Source organism: Peromyscus leucopus, chromosome 15 (genome assembly GCF_004664715.2).
Source record: "Peromyscus leucopus breed LL Stock chromosome 15, UCI_PerLeu_2.1, whole genome shotgun sequence".
In the NCBI taxonomy this organism is placed as follows: Eukaryota; Metazoa; Chordata; class Mammalia; order Rodentia; family Cricetidae; genus Peromyscus; species Peromyscus leucopus.
The window spans coordinates 78,312,190-78,336,321 of NC_051076.1; the positions used below are offsets into that span (position 1 = coordinate 78,312,190).

Below are 24,132 nucleotides of genomic sequence, written 5' to 3' on the forward strand. Positions count from 1 at the left end.
TACACATAACTGGGAAGAGACACTCCACATTATGAGAAGTTGTAACACAAGTAAGACGTTTCATTCTCTGCCTGCACAATGCACCTTAGGGGCATGTGCATTGATGTCATAACAAGCTTCCTCTTGGCTAGGTATGATGGCAGATGTCTGTAATCCCAGCACTAAGAGGCAGACATAGGAAAATCATGAGTTTGAAGCTGCCCTGGGCAGCAGTACGACTTTGTCTAAAAACCAATGGCAGGGATACAGCTTAATGGTACCAGACTGAACTTTCTTGGTAGTTACAAGTCCCAGCTTTGATCCCCAGCCCCACACAAAATAAAAATATATAAACAAATAGAACCTCTGTTCTTTAAATACCTGGGTGGCCTATACCAGAAGGAGGCAGAAAGTAGGACAGAGAGTGACAGGGATCCCAGCAGTGGAGATAAGAATAAAAGTATCAGAAGGATGGGAAGAAGGACTTAGCAGGTACAAAGCATATATTACAAGCTTGAAGTCCTGACTTTGATCCCTAATAACAAGGTGTAGATATCAGGTGAACCATCACATCTGTTTCACAGTACCAAGGAGGCAGAGAATAAGAGGGGCAGAGGGGCAGAGGGGCAGAGGGGCAGAGGGGCAGAGGGGCAGAGGGGCAGAGGGGCAGAGGGGCAGAGGGGAAGAGGGGCAGAGGGACAGAGGGGCAGAGGCAAGGATCCCCCCAAAAAGCTGACAATCTTTCTTGTAGCATCAACCAGGGAGCTATACATAGGTTCAGTAAGAGAACCTGTTTCAAAGATTAAGGTGAAAAGTGGATGAGAAAGTATATGATACTCACCCTGACTTCTTGCTTCCACATGAACATGTACATTTGTATGCAACACCCTCACACATCACACATATGCACAGATACAGAAACACACATGCATACAAAAATGTGGAGGAAAAGAATGCCACATTAACTAATGTGTTAATCCAGTCTACTATATACAAGGAAGAGCTATTTTCATTTGATGATGATGGATAGACAAATGGTGTCCAAGAAAAGGGTGGCTCAGGCAGTAGAGTATAATAGTCCCAGTAGTTACAATATGTTCTTTTACCACTCAATTGGCATTTCAAGATTGTCTTATTAATTTATTTCTCTCTATATCCCCTTCTTGGTTCTCACAAAAATTGAAAATATCTTTGAACTGTTATGCAAGAGTAGATGATATAACATTCTGGAAAGACAGGTGAATTGGGTTTTCTGAGGACTAGGAAGCCTAAATTTCCAAGTTATGCCAATCTATTGTATATATTTTACAGAGGAAGAAACAGGTTTAGAAAGATTTAAAAATATGTCTAAGTTCCTGGAAATGATAAATGTCAGGGTTTTAAGTAGAGGGAAATGGGTAGAGGAAAAACCTGCTGCAGGTTCATCAGGATTGACAATGGAAGGCTCACGATCTATCCAGCCTGGGCTTGAGTTTCTTCTGCCTCTGTGTGTGACTGATAACCTTGTCTAGCCACAGCTGGTCCTGATATGCTAAGACATTCCTACCCTAAGCACAAATGACTGCTTTTCCTTTTTCACAGCATCATGATGACTAGAGAAATGCTCCATCCAGTAAAGCATATGGAACACCCTTAAAATGTAGGTATAGCTGGGTGGTGGTGGCACATGCCTTTCTTCCCAGCACCGAGGAGGCAAAGGCAGGCAGATCTCTGTGAGTTTAAGGCCAGCCTGGTCTACAAAGCAAGGTTCAGGACAGCTTGATGGCCAGCCAACCCAGCTGACTTAGTGAGCCTAAGGCCATTGAGATACCTTATGCCAAAACTCAAGGTAGAGGGCTGGAGATATGGAGGCTCAGCAGTTAAGAGCCACTTCTGCAGAGACCCAGTTTCAAGTCTCAGAGCCCTCATGGTGGCTCACAGCCACCTGCAACTCCAGTTCCAGAGGATCTGATGGCCTCTTCTGTGGGTACCAGAAATGCATGTAGGCAAAATGTTCATTCATATAAAATAAAAGATAATTAAAAAATCAAGGTGTATAATGGCTGAGGAAGACATTTGGGATTGACCTCTGTCCTCCACATGCATGCACATACATGTGCCTGTTTCTCCCACACATACACATAGAACACACACATATCCAAACTATGAAATCAGTATTTTAAATTCAAGTGGTCGAGCGGAAGTATAAACCAGTAAACCTACTTAATAAATTTTGCTGTGGTTCGCCAAAGGGAGTCATGTGGAATTATCATGTAACCCAGAAATGTCACCTCCAATGTACACATAAGAGAATAGAGAACAAAGAATCATGATAATGTCTATTCTCAAATATGCATAGCATAATTATTTCTCACTAATTCATACTGAATTATAAGCCTCCTAAAGTGGGTGTCTCTCTGTCCGCTCATATTCTCTGTCTGTCTCTATGTCTGAAACCCACTTATATATTAATTAATGCTGAACTGAATTTTTAGGGCATGAAAGAAACAGTGAAGATGAATGAAAGTCCAGAAATTATCTTTTGTTTCAATTGAATTTGTTTTTTATTTCCTTCATTGTCTGTCATTTTAAAAGACATTCTGTTTTATATTTAGAAACTGAAAGTTCCAATTCTTTATAGAAGAAAAGGCAAAAATAATCTGTAATTTTACCATTCTATATGTGTTGGTTTTGATATTTTTGAATATTTATTTTATTTGTGTGTGTGTGTGTGTGTGTGTGTGTGTGTGTGTGTGTGTGTGTGTGTGTGTTGGAGTACTGTTTGGACATGTGAGTACGGATACCCACATGGGCCAGAAGAGGGCATCAGATCCCTTACAGGTAGAATTTCAGGCAGTTATAAGCCTCCTAAAGTGGGTGCTGGGAACTGCACTCCATAGTAAGTGCTCTTACCTGCTGAGCCAACTCTCCAGCCCACACCTCAGTATATCTTGAGAAACCCTTGGTATTTCACTCTCTGGGACACCAGCAGCAATTCTTGGTATATTTTGCCCCCAAAAGCATAACTCCTAACATGAATCTACCATGTTCAATTCAACTAATTTAGTGTTATTGAAAATATTAATCATTTTGAACTTTTACAATAGAAAACAATGGCCTTATGAAGTATCAACATATTACATCTTGGCTGCAGGCCTCATTATTTTAGAATTCATTCTTTAAACAGCATCCATGGAAAATGAAATACTACATTTGTAAATTGTTTAATATTGTGGATGCATCACCTTTCAGAAATAATGCACAAATTTGTGTTTCAAATCAAGACATAATATTGTGTTTCCCTCTAGATCAGGGGTTCTAAAACTTCCTAATGCTTTGACTCTTTAATATAGTTCCTAATGTTGGGGTTAACCCACAACCATAAAATTATTTTCATTGCTACTTCATAACTGTAATTTATTACTCTTATCAATCATAATGTAAACATCTGATAAGCAGGATACTTGATATGTGACCCTTGTAAAGGGTTGTTTGACCTCCAAAGGGGTTGAGACCCACAGGTTAAGAACCACTACTCTAGGTCTTTGAACACTCAGTAGGGGCAGAAGCAAGTAGCCCATTCCCATCAATTATCAGTCATGAGGGTCATGACTAACCCACCTCTAAAGAAAAAAGATATACAAAAGAAATTTGTTTAGTCAACTGGATCAAGTTTTAAGCAAATAGAGGCACACAGGGCCAATGAAAACTGTCTTTATGTTTAGATTTCATGAGGGATTGGCAGTGTCTTAAAAATGTGTGATATAAGTGTACCAGCCAAGGTTCTTTGGATGAGTATAAACAACAGAATATATACTGCAAATGAGCATCCATTATATTGGCTTACAAATTATTAGATGGGTAGTGCAACAATGGTTTTCATATAAGAAAGGCTGAGAACACAGTATCTGCTCAGTCCATAAGGCTCATATATCAGTGGTTCCAGACTGACAATAAAGACCTAGAGAATTCCTGGAGAGTTCATTGGTCTTTACTGGAAGGTTAAATTAATTAGGTTCATTTGCCAGCAAAGGGTGGTAGCAGCAGCAGTAGTTGAAGCAGCTGTGTAGACACATTCAACGGCAGGCTGTGGAGTTGGACAGGCAAAGCAGTACCACTTTTCCCTGGGATCTCTCTATTTCTGGGCTGCCACTGAAAAAATACCATTCACCATGGGAAGATCTTCACCTCTCAGCGAGTCTTCACTGGAATTGCCCTCATAGACCCATAGGGATACACTTCTCTTGAGGAATTCCAGATTCAAACACAGTGCCGACCAAACTTGAAATTCACAGTGTGATAATAGACTGAGGGAGGAGTTCCAGGAAGACCTGTCTACTCAGTGTCCCTCTGTGCAGCTTCTCTTCTTCCTCAGTGTGGACAGGATTCATTTGGAATGCAGGCTGTCAAGGGAAGAGAAGAGTTTCCAGGATAGGTACTATGATTTGCTATTTTTGGAGAGTGGTTCAAATTTCTATAACATTACTTAGAAAAGAGAAATTTATGATTCTATGACTTGATTCCTGTCACACACAGACACACAGACAAAGACACAGACACACACACACACAGACACACACACACACACACACACACACACAAATAGGGTTGATGAAGGGGATCAAAGCAAGCCAGTTCTGAGACAATCCAGTGTCCTTTGGATCAAGCACTCAGCATCAAGACACTGTGCTTTAAAAGACAGTGATCTAAACCCTGATTTTTGCAGTAAGTTGTTATTTTTTGGCCATCACTTTAAAATCTGAGAACCTTGCCACCATTCAGGTACCCTGTCACAACTGAGGATCTGAATCCCTGAAGTGGCCCGAGGGGGTCGTCCTGCTAAGATGCTCTGAGCCCAGCGGTGGTGCTTTTCTGTTCTCCTTGGAAGCTGCCTCTTCACTCCGAGCTGTTTATCTCAGGAAGTTGGAGAGGGGGCAACCTGATGGAGATGGCTCTCTCTAATTTATGAATAATTAACTTGTCTTTTTGTTTGGTTTCTTGTTTGCATGCTGTAGAGATTGAACCTATGACTTTTACACCCTGGGCAACTTCGCTAGATGCTGAACTATATCCCTGTTCCCAGTTTTGTCTTTTAAAACAAATTTCTAAATGGCATTTGTTTATCTGCATCTCTCTGTGTGTACACATACATACACATGCTATGATGTACAGAGGAAGGTCAGAGGACAGCTGGCAGAATCACACTTGCAGAGTGATCTTGCTGGCCCTGATATGGTTTTCTTAACAATCAAACTTTGGAGACTATTTAGAGATGTTACTTTTAGTCCATGTACAGACTGAAGTAGAACAAGCATCTGGGTAAAAAGAGGAGGGTATGCCACCTCACTCCCTTGGAACCTAGTCCATGTTCCTCTGACACTTGTTGGTTTTCCTTTCCTACCTTCTTCCTTTTTCTGATCTTCACAATGAAGAAGCCCTCTATCTGGCTGCACAGCCCAGTCCCTGGGAGTCCTTGAGCCTTTCAATGTCTGACATGATGCAGAATTCTGGCTTAATTAATATCTCATGAAGCCCAGAATTTATACTTCCAAAACTTGCCCTGGTGATCCTTATTCTATTAAAATTGCTGTTCTACTATTTCTCTAAAGAGCTGGGGTTTTCCCATGGCTCAGAATGCACGAATTGGGGAATTGCATAGGAAACTGTCATATCACAAAGGGAGTCAGAGCACTTGCACAGATCCCATGACTTGAATTCAAACTCCACAGAAAGGGGAAGAACTGAGTCCACAAAGTTCTCTCTGACTTTGCTACATGCACACTGTGGCACATGACCCCTATGTACACATCATATAAATACACACAATGAATAAATAACACTTTAAAAAATCAAGAAATTCAAGGTCTGGAGAGATGCATTTATTAGTGCTTTCTGCAAAAGCAGGAGATTCTGAGTTCAGATTCCCAGCATCCACATAAAAAGCTGGGTTCAATGGTACCCGACTGCATTGTCTGAGATGTAAAGATAGGAGGATCCCTGGAGTGCAATGACAATCCAGCAGCTCAAATATCATACTACTTGTTAAATGAAAATTTTGCCTCAAAAATTTTTTTCGGAGAGTGTTTGAGGAAGGCCCCTGATCTCAAACTCTGCCCTTCACATACACATACACATACACACAAAAATTCACACACACAATTAGACACAGGAAGATATGAATAATAATATTGGAAAGGATCCGAGACCAGAACTCATCTATGAGAAGATAAAGGAAGGCTCTGGCTCCTACAACTGTATTTTTACCATGTCCTCTGATGCTGTACATCTGGAATGAGGCTAGATGGTAGACCTGTACTTAGAGAGAACCTCAGTGGCCTCTGTGTACAGCCTTCTCCACTATGACCTATGCCTAGCCAAATACTTGAATCCATGGCACTAACCAGACCCTGCATGGTGAATCATACTCCCTCTTCCAGCCCAGTCCGTAGTCTGCCTTCAAATACAATCTCATGTGTCATGAAGATATATTTAAATTAGTGTGCAAATAAAAGCAAAACAGACCTACTGTTGGCTTGCACCTCAAATGCTCTTGCAAAATATCAAATGTTAATCCATAGGAATCACCTGACAGAAGCTTTATCTCATTAACACAGTCCCCATGGCCAAGACCCAAATCCTAGCTTGTCTCTTACAGCTGCCTGTGAGAGAAGGTAGGGCCACCAGGTGGAGAAGCCTCTGGGTCTTCCCTCCACAGGAAGCAGATGTGGAGGGAACTGGCTGGCAACATGGTGGGTCCCTGCCATCTGGGCTCCTCTGAGCAGATGAGGCACAGCTGCCCTGGTGAGAGCACAGCTGGGCTCTAGGCTTGATATTGAGGCTGCCCTTTGCAGATTCTCCACTCAGAGGCTCAGAGCAGCTGACTCTGCCCTGAAGACTCAGAGCCAAGTAGGCCTCTGTCTGACTTCTTCCCACAGGGCTTCCCAGGGAAGGCTCCAGGGGCCACTGCCAAGTCCTATCTAGTGTTCCTCTAGAAAGAGCTGGAGGTTCAGCTCCTGGTTCACCCTTGGCTCTGCTTTTTCTGCTGGCACTTTGCCTATGATCCTGTCACCTTGGGGTGATCTTCACCTGTGGAAAGGACTGAAAAGCACTGTTTCTAGGCTCATATTGTCCTTTGAGAAAATGCTCCTCTAGCTTGGGTATTCCTAAATTGAAGATCCCTCATTGGTCCCTGTGTTCTGCAGCAGTGATTTGCATCTCTGTTTATTCATTAGAATCATATATATATATATATATATATACATATATATATATATATATGTATATATATATATATATATATATAAGCCAGATGGTGGTAGTGCATGCCTTTAATCCCAGCACTCGGGGGGTAGAGCCAGGCAGATCTCTGTGAGCTCAAGGCCAACCTGGTCTACATAGCGCAATCCAGGACAGGCACCAAAACTACACAGAGAAATCCTGTCTTGAATAAACGTGTGTGTGTGTGTGTGTGTGTGTGTGTGTGTGTGTGTGTGTGTGTGTAATATGTGTGTGGTAGGGGTGGGGAGGAAGGGAGGCAGGGAGAGGTAAGTCCATTTGTTCCTGTGTGAGGTCATGAAGCACCTGTCAGGGATATTGGGGCACCAGATTATGCATGGAGAGTCAGAGGACAATCTCTGGGTATTGGTTTTACCCTTCTTCCTTGTCATGAGAAAGGGATTGAGACTCAGTGTGTCAGCAAGTTTAGCTGGCACCCAAGCTTTTACCAATTCTCCTGTCTCCACCTTCTACCCCTCACAGGCACCCTGGGATTATAAATGCTTGTGTCACTGCCCTTAGCTTCTAGGTGGGTTTTAGGGATAGTCGGGCATGAACTGTAGGGATTCTGCCCACTGAACTGACTCCTCAGCTCCATCCAAATCATGGGGGTTTTGTTGTTTGTTTGTTTTAGTACAAATGCCCAAATTCCCTTTGCGGAGATTCTGAGGAAGTTGATTTGCATAAAATATTCTTCAGAACCCTGCTCCAAAGGCTCTTGCTGAACCCTCTTAGCCTGGCACCTGAGGCCTTGGGGACTGGTTTCTCTCCACCTGCTTTGACTCGCATCCCTTGTCCATCTCTTTCGTTTGTCTTTTTCTATTTTCCATTATCTATTTCTTTGTTATCTGGGCAGCCCTCTGTCTCCTACAATATTTGCTCACTGGACTGAATGCTGTCTTTTCCCTACTCCATGAAACATTCTAAGACTTTGCATAGAGAGTTAGTAATTCCTCTTTCTCCCCTGCCTCTCATCTCTGTCTCCTACAATATTTGCTCACTGGACTGAACTCTGTCTCTTACCTACTCCATGAGACATTCTTAGACTTCGTGTAGGGAGTTAGCAATGCCTCTTTCTCCCTTGCCTCCCATCTCTGTCTCCTCTAGAGCTTCAAGTGTGCAACTGTTTGTGGTTGGGTTGACTTTGTCTTTGATTTTTATTAGCATATATCAACTGTGAAACTGGTATCATTAATAACGTTTCACACACGTGTATAACATATTTTGATCATATTCACCCTATTACACTCTCACTTTCTTTCCTGGCCCCCCACTAGTTTTGGTCCCCTCCCCTTCCAAATTGGTCCCCTTTCTACTTTCATGGCTTTGCTTTTAATCACCAATGAAGTTCATTAGTGTTGTTTACAGGAGCATGGATGGGGAGTTACAGGTACTGAGGAACCTTAATAGTGGCTACACTTCTGAAGGAAGGGCCCTCTTATCCAGTAACAAGTAACTGAGTAGAAATCATTGTGGGTCGAATTGTCACAAGTTCTTCACGCTGCCTGACAGGGTGTTTGTCGGTCAAATCTTGTGTAGATCTTATGTAGGCAATCATAGCTCCTGTGAATTCAAGAGTGCAAACAGCCATGCTACGCCTAGAGTCAATCTAGGTGTCCATTGGCTGGGTTATTAATTTCATTGTCTTCCTCATTGACATAAAGTCAAAGGATAGTGTTTTAATCCTTCCAACAATTGCCCCTGTGGCTCATCCCAAAATACAAAGACATATGATGTTAATATTTGTACTTTCCCACCCCAGGGGTGTTTTGGACTCATGGTTTTGTCCAACAGTGTTGGCTCATATGGTGCCCAGACACTTGAGCATATAGCTATAGTAGTAGTTTCAATCCCTAGAGCCATCTTTAAGTACAGTCAGTGCTCCCCTTTTGCAGATGGGAAAACTGAGGCAATCAGAAGGAAAGCAGCCTGGTGTACATCCAGGCACAATGAAGATGGTTTGAACAATGAGCATGTATCAGTTCTGTTATTGATGCCTGAGCAGTCAATAGAGCCATTTCCCTCCATGTTCAGTGGGCCATAATCGAGCAGTAGTCTCCATAGATGGAAAATTTTGAAAGGAAATAACCAGCCCTTCATGATTAATTCCTAATGCAGCTTCCTCAGGAAGGTAGGTCAGTGTCGCAGTGCAGCTGAAAGAGATCTGGGGCAAAGGATCAGGACAGGTTGCTTTTAATAAGCAAACTCTGGCCTGCCAAATGCTCTGGGAATTGTCCTCTGATTATATTTGATTCCTGTAACAGTGATGCCAAACCGGTATGATCATATGTGCAGGTGATGATCCAGAGATCAGGGAAGGCAGGTGACTCGGGCAATGTTTTATGATGAACTTAGAAAAATCTGTTGGAGTCCAGAGAGACAGTTCAGCCAGTAAAGGTTCTTGACGCTGAGCCTGAGCATTTGAGTTCTATTCCTGGGATCCAAGTAGTGGAAGGAGAGCTTCAGTTCACACAAACTGTCCTTTGACCTCTACATGCTCTACATGTGCGCACATACACGCACCCTCACACGCACACATACAGTCAACTAAATATATTAAAATTTCTACAGTTGGTGTTCAATTAATCTGATACTGACTTCAGTGGGAAACTCTCTCTGCCTTGCAATGGGACTGACCTTGTCCACTTCAGTAATCTGACATGAAAGCGGAATCAAACATGTTTGGAGAATGAGACAGTGTGGGGCATGGGGAAGGCTGGTAGGATACTGAAGAGGATATGATCAAAGCATATTATACTCTTAAATGAAACTGCCCTTGTGTAGTGGTGATGATTAATGTTAATTGCCACCTTGATGGGATCTAGATTCATCTAGGAGCAAGCCTTCAGACACACTGAAGATGGATTACAGATATTAAGGTTAGATTGAGATTATGTGTGAGGGTTTCCCTGGAAGTAGTTGATGCAGGAAGACCCATCTTAATGGTAGGCAGAACCATTCTCTGGGCTGGGCATCTGATCCTAGACTGTGTACAGTGGAGAAGGCAAGCTGAGCAGCAGCATGCATTCATCCCATCCTTCTATCTTTCCTAATTTTGGGTGTGATATAACCAGCTACTTCTGCTGCTTGACCTGCCTGCCACCATGGACTGTATCCTTGAGCTGTGAGTTGAAATAAATGCTTTGAGTTAATTTTGTCAGGGTATTTTATCACAGCAACAGGAAAAGAAACTAAGACAATTACCCTGTGTAGCTGAAAGTTTTTCTGTGTCCCATCTGGCCTGCATTCAAGACAAATTTCTCCCACCCACCTGTCCTACAGCCACTCAAACCCAAATAAACACACACAGGCTAATGTTATTTTTAAACTATGACCATGGCAGGCTTCTTGTTATTTAGTTCTTATATCTTAAATTAACCCATTTTTATAAATCTATACTTTGCCATGTGGCTCATGGGTTACCTGTACCTTTACATCTTCCTTATTCTGGCAGCGTCTGGCAATGTCTCCCCTGCTCTGTACTTTTCCTTCCTCTCTCTCTCTCTCTTTAGAATGTCCTGCCTAACACTATTCTGCCTCACCATTGGCCAAACAGCTTTATTTATCAACCAATCAGAGCAGCACATTTTCGCAGCATATAGAATGGCAGTCCCCCATCAACCCTGTATAATTAAATAATTTACCAGAGCCAGTGAAGTCCAGGGGTAGAGAGCTTGCATAGGATATGCTAGGTCTTGGTATTGATTTTTGGAACCATCAGCTAAAGCAAAACAAAAACCAAATGTATCTGGGGATATAATTGCTGGTATCATTTTGAGGGGTTTTAAGAGTTTTTTTTCTTCTTCAGCTTTTACCTCCGCAGTCACTCATCACCATCTTAATTAATATATAGCATGCCTTTATTTGGCACAGGTGCCCCACACATTTGGGTTTGTCCCCTTTGTTTGCTAGCCAAAACAGTCAGAAATGGCTCAGGAAATGAGACTATGCCGTAAGACCAAGGAGAGAGCTGACCCTCGTGAACCAGCCCTTCCTGTTTCTTTTGCAGGCAGTGACTTGAATGACGGCCTGTGGCACTCTGTCAGCATCAATGCCAGGAGAAACCGTGTCACCCTCACACTGGATAATGATGCTGCTTCCCCAGCTGCGGACACCTCCCAGTTGCAAATTTACTCTGGAAATAGTTACTACTTTGGAGGTAAATTCTCTAGCCTTCGAGACTTCAAATAAAATGACAGGGGAATTATTCCACCATGTTCTTTACAAATACACAATCTTCCTCATATCCCTGCATGCATACATGCTTGCATACAAGCTCCAGTGAGAAGCCATTACCTCAGACTACTGTACAAATGTAAGCTATCTAGGACAGTGTTGAGGACAGAAGGACCTGGGTCCATAAGAGCTGGGTTACGTAACTCATTGAAGGAGATTCTTGTAGCCAGGCCAAGCTCCTTGGTCATGCTGAAAAGGAAAAAACTCAGCTGAAAACTTAGAGAAAAGGAGCTGAGTGTCAGCAAGTACCTGCAAGAAGGGAAACTCAAGTGGGAGGCACCACCAGCCTGCTCAGCCATCCTGGTCGGTCCACTGCCACCTTACTTGTGAGCCTCATCTCCACTGTTCCATGTCTTGGAGACACCCACACCATGGAGGGAGGCAGAGCAAAGGGGACAGGAGCTAGGGCTGCACAGGCGGAGCCATTGCTCTTTCTGAATGGCGGCTCGTTCTAGTGTTTCCTGAGCCCTGCAACACTTCTAGTGACACAAATGAAATCAAACGGGGTGGACAAAGATTTTGCGGCATTTTACCATTTTTAAAAACACAGCCATGTTGAGTATTTTTTCAATTTTTATTTATTCTTCTCTTATACAATACATGCCATGAATTGTTTAGTATTTTAACTGTATCTTTTATTAAAAGAGATAGTGTTTATTTCTGTAGTCATGGTCTGTCTTACAGAAGCCACACCTAAAGGAAACTTAGTCCTCATGACTCTCTGACCTCAAGCTCTTAAGATACAGTCTTTAGAGTCACTTTTCTATAACATAGACAACAATTTTAGACGTGCTGGGAGGTAAAAACAAAAGCAGATTCCAGACTTAGTGAAGCTTAGTGGTGGAGGGCTTGCTCAGCAGGTAAAAGACACTGGGCTCCATGCATAGCACCACATGCACACCCAAACCCTATGCACACTCTCCACACCCAGCACCACATGCACACCCAAATCCCATGTACTCTCTCCAGAGCCAGCATCACATGCACACCCAAATCCCATGCATACTCTCCACATCCACCACGACATGCACACCCAAACCCCATGAACACTCTCCACACTCAGCACTATATACACATCCAAACCCCATGTATACTCTCCAGAGCCAGCACCACATGCACACCCAAACCCCATTCATACTCTCCACATCCAGCACCACATGCACACCCAAACCCCATGCACATTCCCCACACAAAGCATCGCATACACACCCAAACCCAACTCTCCCCCATACCCTTCCCTACACAGTGTAGAGAGTGGCACAAACTGGTTCAGATCTTGTCAATGTGAACAGGAAATGACACTGCCCTAGAGCTGACAGTTCCTTCCCATGAGGTAACTGAAGACAAGCATTGAAAAACAGCATTCACTGAAGAGATGGCAAGATACTTTCCTGGGAAAAGGTGCTTGTTGCTCATTCCTGAGGACTTGCGTTCTATCCTTAGAACCTGTAGAGTGGGCTCCATAAATCTCTCTTCTGAATTCCACACATGCTTGCCTGCAGTCTCTTTTGCTTATGCATAATAATAAAAATAATAATAGCAATAAAACCTACACAGTAGTTACCCGGAGTCTTCCACAAACTAATCATACATTCTAGACTGAGTTATACCCCAAACCCTATTGTCTCTTAACTCCAAAATCTACAAATCATCCCTTTCTTCCCAAGAAATATATGGAAGGTTTGAAACACTGAAGGATCTTTACACTGGTACAGAAATCATATGAAGGGTCTCCTTGGAAGGAAGCAATGTGGAACAAGATCAGTGAGGTTGGATTTTAGCATGAGGAAGTGCTACAGTCCTTTACCTACAATCACCACTACATCCACAAAATACCATATACTTTTAGGTGATAATATTTCCACATGATAGATAATAAGGCTGCTGTTTGTTGAATAAAAAAATCTGTAGGTTGGAGAGATAGCTTAGTCATAAAGCACTTGCTGGTAAGCATAAGGACCTGTTTTTGGATGCCTAGAGCCCTCAGAAAGCCAGCCTCTGTAGCACATGTCTAATCTTCAGGCAAGTTATGCAAGTGAACCTGTGTACACAGTAGCAAATAGAAGACCTATTCTCAGACAAGGTAGAAAGCACCAACTCCTGTAGTTGTCCTGTGATATACATGCATGGGCTGTTGCATTCGTGCACCCATACTCACATACATTGTCACTCAAAGGTTAATAAAATCATAATAATCTGTAGACAACTGTAGAGACAGCATATATATGGAGAAAATTCAAATCTGTGTTCACTGCAGCCCCCTAGTGAAAGCAAATGAATGAGAACAAATGCAGAGCAATGGCCTCAACTCCAAGCTGTGCATTCTATATCACATACTATATTTTAGCAATGAGGAAAGACTGGTGGTCAGGAATTTATTTGCAGGCAAAATGGCTTTGAATAATCATGTTATAATAATCATTTGAAATATCACAGAAGTAAAATGGCTCTCCTCCCCGTGCTAGAATATTGCTAAATTCTGGGTGTGTTTCCAGGGGTGCTAGACTTAGAATGTGAAGATTTATCTATGATTTGAACAGTGTTTAAACAAACCCTCACATACAGACTGTAAACTTAAGGAAGGTGAAAAACGAGCTTCAGCAATAATAGTCAACTTCCATAAATTCTCTCTACAGCTTCAATTAGAAGTTGTAGCATCTCTTCATTTTATAGTGTGCCTGTGAGCTGTTAACCAGCTGCTGGGCTTCAGCCCCGCAGTGACTGTCTATTAGAGATGGCTGAAATAATTCCCTATTATTTATGGCTTATTGCTGTGTTTTCAAGCTCACATTCCCATATGCTCGGAACCTATTAAAACCACCGAGATAGAGTTTGTAAGAGCACACACACTCATCTACCTGCTTGGTCTTCACCTGTCTTAATGAGGAGTAGGCTGTCCTGGCTGCAGGTGATGCTAAACAGGGGCAAAGCGTTTTTATCTCTAAAAGAACACTCTTTAAGAGGTGTGGTGTTAACCTTTCGCATGTGCTGTTACAGCCTATAACCATGTGCACTTAAGCCCGCAGTTCTCTTAATATCTGGATTTGCTTTGCACAGCATGTCAAAAATCCTGCTTGGCTTCTGAGAGTACCTTTCTCATGAACTAAGCCTGTTAATGTTCCACAATTAACCAGACAATTGCTCTGCTATCATCCTTAGCAGCGCATGAGTTCCTTATAAAGAAAGTGTAGCCGGGCGGTGGTGGCGCACGCCTTTAATCCCAGCACTCGGGAGGCAGAGGCAGGAGGATCTCTGTGAGTTCGAGGCCAGCCTGGGCTACCAAGTGAGTTCCAGGAGAGGCACAAAGCTACACAGAGAAACCCTGTCTCGAAAAACCAAAAAAAAAAAAAAAAAAAAAGAAGAAAGTGTAATTCAGAATTGCATTGTGAATTTAGATGTGTGTTTTGAGACAGAGCCAACATTTCCAAGCACTTAAAGTATGTGAGCAATATGCGAAGGTTGTCATTCAAAAGAAAGATGAATAGGTTTCCAGCAGGAAAAAAAGTGTGTGTGTGTGTGTGTGTGTGTGTGTGTGTGTGAGAGAGAGAGAGAGAGAGAGAGAGAGAGAGAGAGAGAGAGAGAGAGAGAGAGAGAGGAGAGGGAGAGAGACTCACTTAGTAAAATGCTTGCTATGCAAGCATGAGATTCTGAGTTTGGATTCTCAGTACCTATAAAATACTGGACATGTCATGAAACACCTTGAATTCCAGTGCTGAGATAAACAGGCTCCTGAGGCTCTCCGATAATCCAGTCTACCCCAACCAGCAAGCTTCTGTTTGGGTGAAGGGACAGTGTCATAAAAAGTAAAGAGTGAATGCAGATCCCTGGAGCTCATGACCAGTCCATCTATGTACATTGGTTTACAAAGAGACCTTATCTCAAAGAATAAAATGGAAAGTGGTAGAAAAAGACATACTGATATCAACTTCTGGCTTCTACATGTGCCCACATAAAGCACTGAATCTTCAGGCAAACACACACACACACATGCACACACACACACACACACACACACACACACACGACACACACACACAAACATATAATGGGAATTAAGGTAAAAGTTACACCAATGATATTCCTTATGGTAGTTTTTTTTTCCTTTCTAGTGACAGAATATACCCATTTTACATCATTTCTGCCCCTTCTCCTGAGCTAGGGTTTACAACAGAAGTGTGTCCTGCTGTGAATAAAAAAGTGCCCGAATAATTAGACCTCAAGGTCTTCCATCAATAGGCTGCCAAAGCAATGACAGATCATTTCAGTGTTCTTCATCTTTTTTCTCTGTCCCACAGGGTGCCCCGACAATCTCACCGATTCCCAATGCTTAAATCCCATTAAGGCTTTCCAAGGCTGCATGAGGCTCATCTTTATTGATAACCAGCCCAAGGACCTCATTTCAGTTCAGCAAGGTTCCCTGGGGAATTTTAGTGATTTACACATTGATCTGTGTAGCATCAAAGACAGGTAATTATTGTCTCGTCTCCTCTGTTTCCCCACCCCTTCCCGTTCTCACTGTTCTTTATATGAGTTTCTTAAAGCAAAATTCTAATCCGCTCACATTAGACACATTAGACATAATTGAGTCACCCAATGGAAAATATTTTTGAAAGGATTTCAGGCCCAGAGAAAAACGGTTTAAATTAGTTGAGTCTCTCTTCATGTTGACTTGAAGTAAATGGGATATGCAAATTAAAACAAAATACAAATTTGTGAAAGGATTAAAATTTTATGCATAAACAACATTTGATTACTTTCAAGTTAAGAGTAAAGCATAAAGGAGGGAGGAAGTACTTCTCCCCCAAACCATTTCCTTCTTTGCCTGCTGTGGGTATCCTTCTTATAACAGCACAAAGCTTCAGGTATTCTCCACTAAGGGTTTGGCTGTGTTCAACATGGATGACCTCAGTTCCTCAGTTGGGGATGGCTGGTCCTAGCTGCCACCAACCCCACCCACTGTTTCTTTAGTTCCAAAGAGACTAGATAGTAAGCTAGCGAGAATCAGTTCTTACATTCTGCATTGCAGAAATCTAGCATGACACTCAGTATCCAGGTGTGTCTCTCTTGGGATTTGGCTCCTCTTATGTTGGAAATTTCTAGATTTAAAGTCAGAAAACCAAGAGAATGGACAGTGAATTTCAGCAGGATTTGGTCATATTCCTTGTTCACCTACTTGCTCCATTTTTCTGATTCTGCTTACCCCTTGAAGATATCAATGAGCCAGTGGGTAAATGATTTGTTAAGTGTTTACATATGTCCTTGTATTAGAAGTCCTTGGTTACATTAATTAGTTGTTGCCATAGTCTCAAACACACCTCTTTGTGAACCATGTGGTACCAGTAAGGACACATGAGACCCGTAAGTTGGTACCACTGTGAGACTAAGGACAGAGACTGAGGAGGTTGGGAAGGTGATGGCATTACATCTTAAAGGATAAGGAGAAACCACGCTTGACAAAGGTGAGGGTAGCTGGAAGCTGGGAGGAGACAGCACCACAGAACTGCAAGGAAACAACATGGCTCACAAGTGTCATCAGTTCAGAATGCTTTTGATTTTGCATTTAAAATCTCTAGTACTGGGGTACATTTTATAACTAATAGCATATGATAATTTCCTTGGCAACACTTATTTCCTGCATAGCAAGTAACTGATGGCTTGTCTTGCAGTTTACCATATCTTAGGTTCAGTTGCTACAGTTCAGCTCATAGGTCATGCAGGGAAGGCACATGGCTTGCATACAGCTGGGGATGTGAACCTGCATTCTTCACAAAGAGGGCTTTGTGTTTACAGAATTTGATTCTACGCTCTGTGTAAGAACTAAGAATGAACACCATCAGATTTGGTGGATAGAAACATGAGTTTGGAAAATGTAGGGCAGAGTTAAGGGAGTTTGGGAGGTGAGTATCCCAGTCCAGGGGAGAAATAATGAGAAGTATCACGTGCCTTTCCTGGGGAACATGGGAAATCAGCCATACAGAACATGGTCTCCGCTAATGCTGGAAATGACTGCTGTAACTAGAAGGAACATAACCCTCCATTCTGATAATAAATACCATTTCACATGGGATCACTAATACACCACACTGACTTCTTCTTTTTCTTTTTTTTTTTTTGTCCACACTGACTTCTTGATTTTTGTGCCTTTTTTTCCATTTGACCAGCTGTGAAAGTGGGTAATAAAATGTGTGCTTCATTAAAATGTGCTAATTTATAAATCTCCAAATCAAAGCTATTACAGGGAATGGCTACCACCCCAAGTCTATATTCCCAGCCAGGGAGAAGCTTCCAAATCCATCAGCTGGTGCAGTATTTTATGTACTGCAGATCAATACAGGGACGTTTGTCAATTGGGATCTCTTTGATACCTTAATATACAATCAAGGAAGCTCTCATTATTTTTGATTACATGGAAGTCATTGCTATCTACCCTGCATCATTACTTCTGTATAATTGTAGTCTTGAGTAATTATATTACATACAATTGTGGTTTGGTTAATTGTATAATGAGGAATGTGTTTTGTTTAGTGGGCAAATGGTATGTTTCTGTTGATTTGCAGTTACTTTCTCTAACAAAATGGAAAACTGTGGCCAAAGCTTTGTTTGATCTCTTACTGATCTAATTTACATTTGCTTGACATCTGTGATGGGGAGAAGGGTTACAAAGGCAGGTGTTTCCTGAGTTTTGTGTTTTCTTTTCTTTTTTATAATAAAGATAAATGCCATAAAAGTGCATGTATATGTAAACAAGGAGCAACAATAAATGTGTAAAATAAAGAGGCTAGAGGCCAGAGGTCAGAGGTCAGAGGTCAGGCAAGGAGAGAAAAGCCTCACTGCTTGGGGAAGCAGACTCAGGGGGGGTGCTGACCTTCAGCAGGCTCCCAAGCCTGTGCTTGGAGGCAGCTGAGAACCTTCTCTGCCCATCTAGTTTCCCCTCAAGAGAGAAGGCTGTAGAGGGCCAAAGACAGAGGAGCCTAGGCTCCAGGACTTATTCTAACTCCTGCCAAAATTGGTTTGACTTTTAAAAAAATAATCACAATGCTTGGGTTAAAAATCAGTTTGTAACCAGGCATCAGCCACAATCAGAACCACCCCAGGGGGAGACTGGAGTTCCAGACAGGGCACTGCAACCCTAACTCTGTTGTTCCCTTAACCCTCTAGGGTTCCTAACCCAAATCAGTCCAACCAGTCCTGGGTACTGGCTACCCAATGTGGGAGTGGCTCCTCCTGGGAACAGAGGCAACATGTATAGCAAGTGCCGGAAAACTTGGCTCAGGGTCAACCCCATTCCTGTCAGTCAGCTGTACTCCAGCCCATGTTCACATCCCCCAGCTCAGTTCCAAGGCATACCACCTACTTGGCAGGTGGGACAGTACATCTCTTCAGGATGTAAGCCAGATAGGTGGGTGCCCTGGCATGAGAGTCCCACAGAGGGGCAACAGCACCCATCCAACCTCCACTGACAGCCTGCATCTGTTCTATTTTCCATGTGTTAATCCATGTGAATTGTTAGCCAGCTGGTAAGAACTTGCCTGTTAGGGACAGCAGGGGTGGGGATGCTCTGCTGTGGTTTCCCAGCAGTTCCCCAAGGAGCACTGAGTGTCTCTTCTGGGACCTCAGACACTGGGACCTCTAACCTTGCCTTCTGTGTGGTTTTCTTCCTTCACAGCGAAATGGGGCCCACCTACATATCCAGGATTTTATTTCCTTGTTCCTCACTGTGCCTCTTACATATTTAAATGTCTTAGTGCTGGTCATGTTGGGGGAAGTCAGATATGGGAAGGTTAAGAAAAAAGGCACACATTTTCCAAAATCTTAAGCAGCTCCTCCGAGGATTCTTACAGGCCCTTTGAAATTGTGCTCACAAACTGGTAGGTTTGAGTTGTTTAAAATCAGCCTTTGAAACATTGTTTTATGGCTGGAGAGATGTAGCTAAGAGTACTTGCTTCACAAGCATGCATCCTGAGTCCAGATGCCAGCACCCATATAACAAGCTATGGGTGGTGACACCTGACCCCTGGAGCCCTCCTGCTGTGGGAGGTAGAGCTGGGAGGTCCCTGGTGCTTGCTGGCTGCCAGCCTGGTTAGGGAAAAACACCAAAACAACATAATTACCACAAGCTCCAGGTTCAAGACAGGAAGCTGCCTCAAGAGAATAAGGAGGAGAATGATAGAGGACGAGGCCTGACACCCTCGTCCTGCCTCCACACTTGTGCACAGGCATGTGTATGTGCACATCACACACATAACACACACACACACACACAATGTTCATAAACCTTTATTAAGACTGACAGACACCGATTTTTATTCAGCTCTGAAATTTTGGATGTCACAAGTCCCATTCCCCGTGGACTGCCCTCACACAACAATACAACTGGAGGAGGCTCTTGAATATCACCCAGTCCCAGTCCCAAACATACAGAAATGAACATAACATGGAGGGTGCAATATCAATTATGGAAGCAGGGGATATGGCCCTGGTCTCTGTGATTGTATCCTAAGGAGATTTCTTTCTATTCCCTTTGAAAATGCAAACCATTTGCTTTTTCCACTGGGTGGATCACAACAAAACAGTGTTATATTCAGTTTCCTGCAGCAAATATGTTAGAAAACACAGTTTTCCCCTCCATAGTGGGTTCTTTTTCTCCTAGCACATTTTCCACTAAGAAAAGCATGTGTCTCGCTCTCTGGTCAAGATTCTCAGCTTCTCAGCTTGAACATGGGGAGCCATAAACATAGAGGATGAGAAAACATTATGTTGGATAACCTCCACAAACAGACTCTTGATACAGCCCACCCCATGTGTGGGTGTGTGTTAAAAGCAGTGGGTAATATAAAAAGATTGCTTTGCTGGGTAATACATATGTCTGAGCTCTTATCTAAAACTGAAAGCATTTATATCAGGTGCCAGGAAAGCCATGGTAAGGGCAATGCCCACACAATCTGAGCTCTTTTCTCTAAGTGAGAAATGCTACAATATGGTATTCTCCCTTCATGCGTGAAATGGGGCCAAAATCAGAACAGGCACATTTCTGCTGGTTTTTTTTTCCAATCTTTGTTTGCCCTGTTTCATGGAGGAAAGGGAAAAGTTGTATTTTATGTAATTCTTGAATAAGCATTCTTTAAATATTATTTCATTTGACTCTCTCCTTAGTCCTACAAAGCCCAAGTGGTTCTTCAGGTGCAGCCCATGCACAATACCACGGAGCACAGTGCAACTTGTTAGAAAGGAAATTTCTAGGGCTAGGATATAGTTCCACAGTTAGAGCCCTTGCTGCTCTGGGAGAGGACCAGGGTTGATTCCCAGCACCCATATTGGTGGCTCACAGCCACTTGCACTTCTAGGTCCAGGGACCTGACTTCTTCTTCTGGCCTCCATGGGTGTCTCCCATGCACAGTGCTACACAAATATAAACATATAGTTTAAATAAAAATAAAATAAATTAAAATAAAATAAAATAAATCCTAAAGGAGTTAGTTAGTCCACAATGGGGTAGGAAGGAACACATGCCTGAAATTTTAAGAAGTTCTCCTGGTGATTTTTAGGGACACTCACATTTGAGATCTGTGGATTTGTCAATGCCCAGGGAAGTTCACCAACTGATTGTTCGAGGTCGCATGTTTAATGATCACAGGAGCCAGATTCAACCCCAGTGCTTGCCAATTCCTGAGTTTATGGACATGTGCAGGGCCTGTTGCTAAAGTTCCAAGGAAGAGAAAGGGCTTGGGTGGCCTGAGCAAGTAGAGGAGGGTGCCACCAAGGAAAGAGGAACCTGAGGAGTGGGCTGGGTTTAGGGAGGTCAAGGAGCAGAGCCCAGGCACATGTTGTGGATGGTATAGTGTAGGACTGAGAATATGGGAGGTAGTGAGCATCTGTTTGCATGATCAGGAAGGCTGCACCTGTTAACAGCAGTGCCTAGTAATGAATGGAAGTCAAGACCCAAGGAACTTGTCAGAACAACAAAATATCTGCAATCTAACTAAGAGTCAAATTAATAGTTTATCTTTAAATAATACTTGCTATGAGCCAGGGCAAGTATGTGTGAGTGAGCGAGTGAGTGAGTGAGTGTGTGTGTGTGTGTGTGTGTGTGTGTGTGTGTGTGTGTGTGTGATACTAACAGTAGGGATCATCATTAACTACATTTTCTAAGAAGGAATTTGAGATGTTAAGTAACCTTCCCAAGGCCTTAGAGCCAACATGTAGCAGAAACAGGCTATGCATAAACAAATCTGCTTGAAGAGAATCAGGCTATTTCTCCACAGTGCTCCCTCTAACATGCAGAGACCAGAATCTCCAAACTCTCTGGCAGAAGTGTAAAGCAGAAAGTGATGAGTTTCTATGTTGGGTCAGAACTCACACATTGTAGTAGCTGGAAAGACCATTTAGTTGGTAATGTGTTTGCTGCCAAAGCATGTGGGTTTGGAATGCAGCACCCACAAAAGTCAGTCAGTGTAGTGTACTTAGAGGCCCAGCATCGGGAAGCACAGACAGGAAGATCCTTGTAATTCTCTGGCCAGGTAGTCTCCCTAAATCAACCAGTCGCAGATTCAGTGAGGAAACTGGCCTTAAAAATACAAATGGTTTGTAGAATGATTGAGGGAGACTGATACCATTGATCTCTGTTCTTCACATGCACCACACAGATGTGCACATGCATCTTCAACCATGTGTGCATGCATGCACTGAAAGAACAGCAGGTACTGTGAAGAACATACTGAGACCCAGAACATACTGAGATCGAAGGTTTCCAGTCAAAATATTTGGGTTTACCTAATTCTTGGGAATGGTTATGGAAGGGAAAAACTTCATAATTAGCCTGAATGACCAGACTCTGAGCTACTTCAATATGAGCAGTCCATCTAGAACTCCTCAGTAAAAACCATACTGGATCATCATCTCTTCTTTAAAAGGGCTTCATTCTCACCTCACACCTCTTTAGACATGAAGGGAGAGGTGGGGCTTCTAGGAAACAGGAACCTGGATTTCATTACTGTAAGTTTCCTTGAAGGAAACTTGCCTGTGCTCTCTTATCAGCCTGATCTCTCTTGTCAGTTGTTTTTACAAGGAAAGTTGATCAATTTGTTGATAAAGTGTCACTTTTCTCTTGGGCAAAGGAAGGTCACTACTGTGGTTTGAATGTAAAATGTCTTCCATAGGCACATGTGTTTGATCATGTGGATCCTAGCTGGAGGTGCTGTTTGGGAAGATTGTGGCAACTATTCGGAGATGGAGCCTTATTGGACAAAGAGGATCACTGGGAGTGGGCCTTGACATTTGATAGCAGAGCCTACTTCCTGTTGCATTCAGTTTCCCTATACTATGGAGACAATATGACCATCTGCTTCCTGTCTCCATGCTTTCTCTGCTGCTGTGGATTGTATCTCCTAGAACTGTGAACCAGAAACAACCCTTCTGCCCTTAAGTTCCTTCCTATCAGATATTTTGTCAAGGCAATGAGGAAAGGAACTAAGGGGGACACTAGGTGCTTTTATTCACAGAAAATACAAACTGCCAACCACACTGGGGGTGGCACTTCATGCCAAGTTTCCCTCACTGACTGACAATCTGAAATACTAATGCTGAAAACAAAGACATAACAATGGCCCAGTGAATTATCACTAGAGTTTGTCTTAGGTCTATTGTTTGGCAAGTGAGGCGTGGAGTGGCTGTTCTGAGCTTTGAGAAAGGTTCTGTCAAGAGCTGCCTGCACTGCCTTCCTGAGAAATACTAAGAAATGCAGTTTCTGAAACACAGAAGCCAAGGCCACTTTTGGTGTAGACGGAAACATGAGAAAAGATGACTTTACATCCTCAAGTCACTTCTATGAGGCAGAACCATTGCTAAATTAATAATTAGAAAGACAAAAGATTCCTCTGTATTGATCTCTTCCCAAGATCAATACCTCAATGAGCCTTCCTCTGACACCCTGATAAGGGCTCCCCATCTGTTTATCATGTTAAAGAGGTTCCCTGCGACACAACCAGTATAACATCTAGTTTGTTCCTGATCTCATTGATGTACATTACACTCTTTGGGCCTGAGAGGGAAAATGCTGGTCTCAAAGGAAGCACTGATTGCCATTGTCAGTATCATTAACAGATACAATTAGAAAGAAAAGTAGATCAACAATTTGAGTTGGTGTGAAAATTGGATCTGGCATCCTAAAAAGGTAGTTGACTACTGCTGCTATGAAAAATGAATTTATAAATTTAACCATGTTTGTTTTGAATTCTGATTTCCCATAAGAAATTTACAGAACACAAATAAGACCTTTATCTATGACATAGACTCTTTAAAAATTTTATATAATTAATTAAGTAATTAAATTTGAGACAGGGTCTCTTATAGCCCAGCCTAGCTTCAAACCCTCTATATATCCAAAGATGATCTTCTATTACTCATCCTTCTACCTCCACCTCCCAGGCGCTGAGGTGATAGCTGAGTGCCACCATGCCTAGGCTGAATAGAACCAGATTAAACCCAGGAATTCATGAACTCTAGCCAACCACTCTACCCCCTGAGCCTCATCCCTAGTCCTTAAAATAACATAGGCTTCTTAATGCCTGGCTAGATCCATCTGTTCAGGTGTCATTGTTGCTTACATGTGGTCACCATCACTCTAGATTCTCAAATGCCTAAAGGATGTGCTTGTCTCTCTACTTG

General features: G+C 42.6%; 1 protein-coding gene across 3 annotated transcripts in view; it reads left to right on the top strand.

Annotated features, from left to right (window-relative positions):
- The window catches only part of LOC114701108 (contactin-associated protein like 5-1-like), a 902,756-nt gene that overhangs the window by 505,920 nt on the left and 372,704 nt on the right, over positions 1 to 24,132 (top strand). For all 3 annotated transcript variants that reach the window (XR_005092928.1, XM_037211055.1, XM_028881060.2), the window contains 2 exons: positions 11,243 to 11,392; positions 15,765 to 15,936. Coding sequence is in view for 2 of the 3 variants with exons in the window: in XM_037211055.1 (XP_037066950.1) it covers positions 11,243 to 11,392; positions 15,765 to 15,936 (322 nt within the window). In the remaining variant the exon portion in view is untranslated. The remainder of the gene's footprint in view (positions 1 to 11,242; positions 11,393 to 15,764; positions 15,937 to 24,132) is intronic.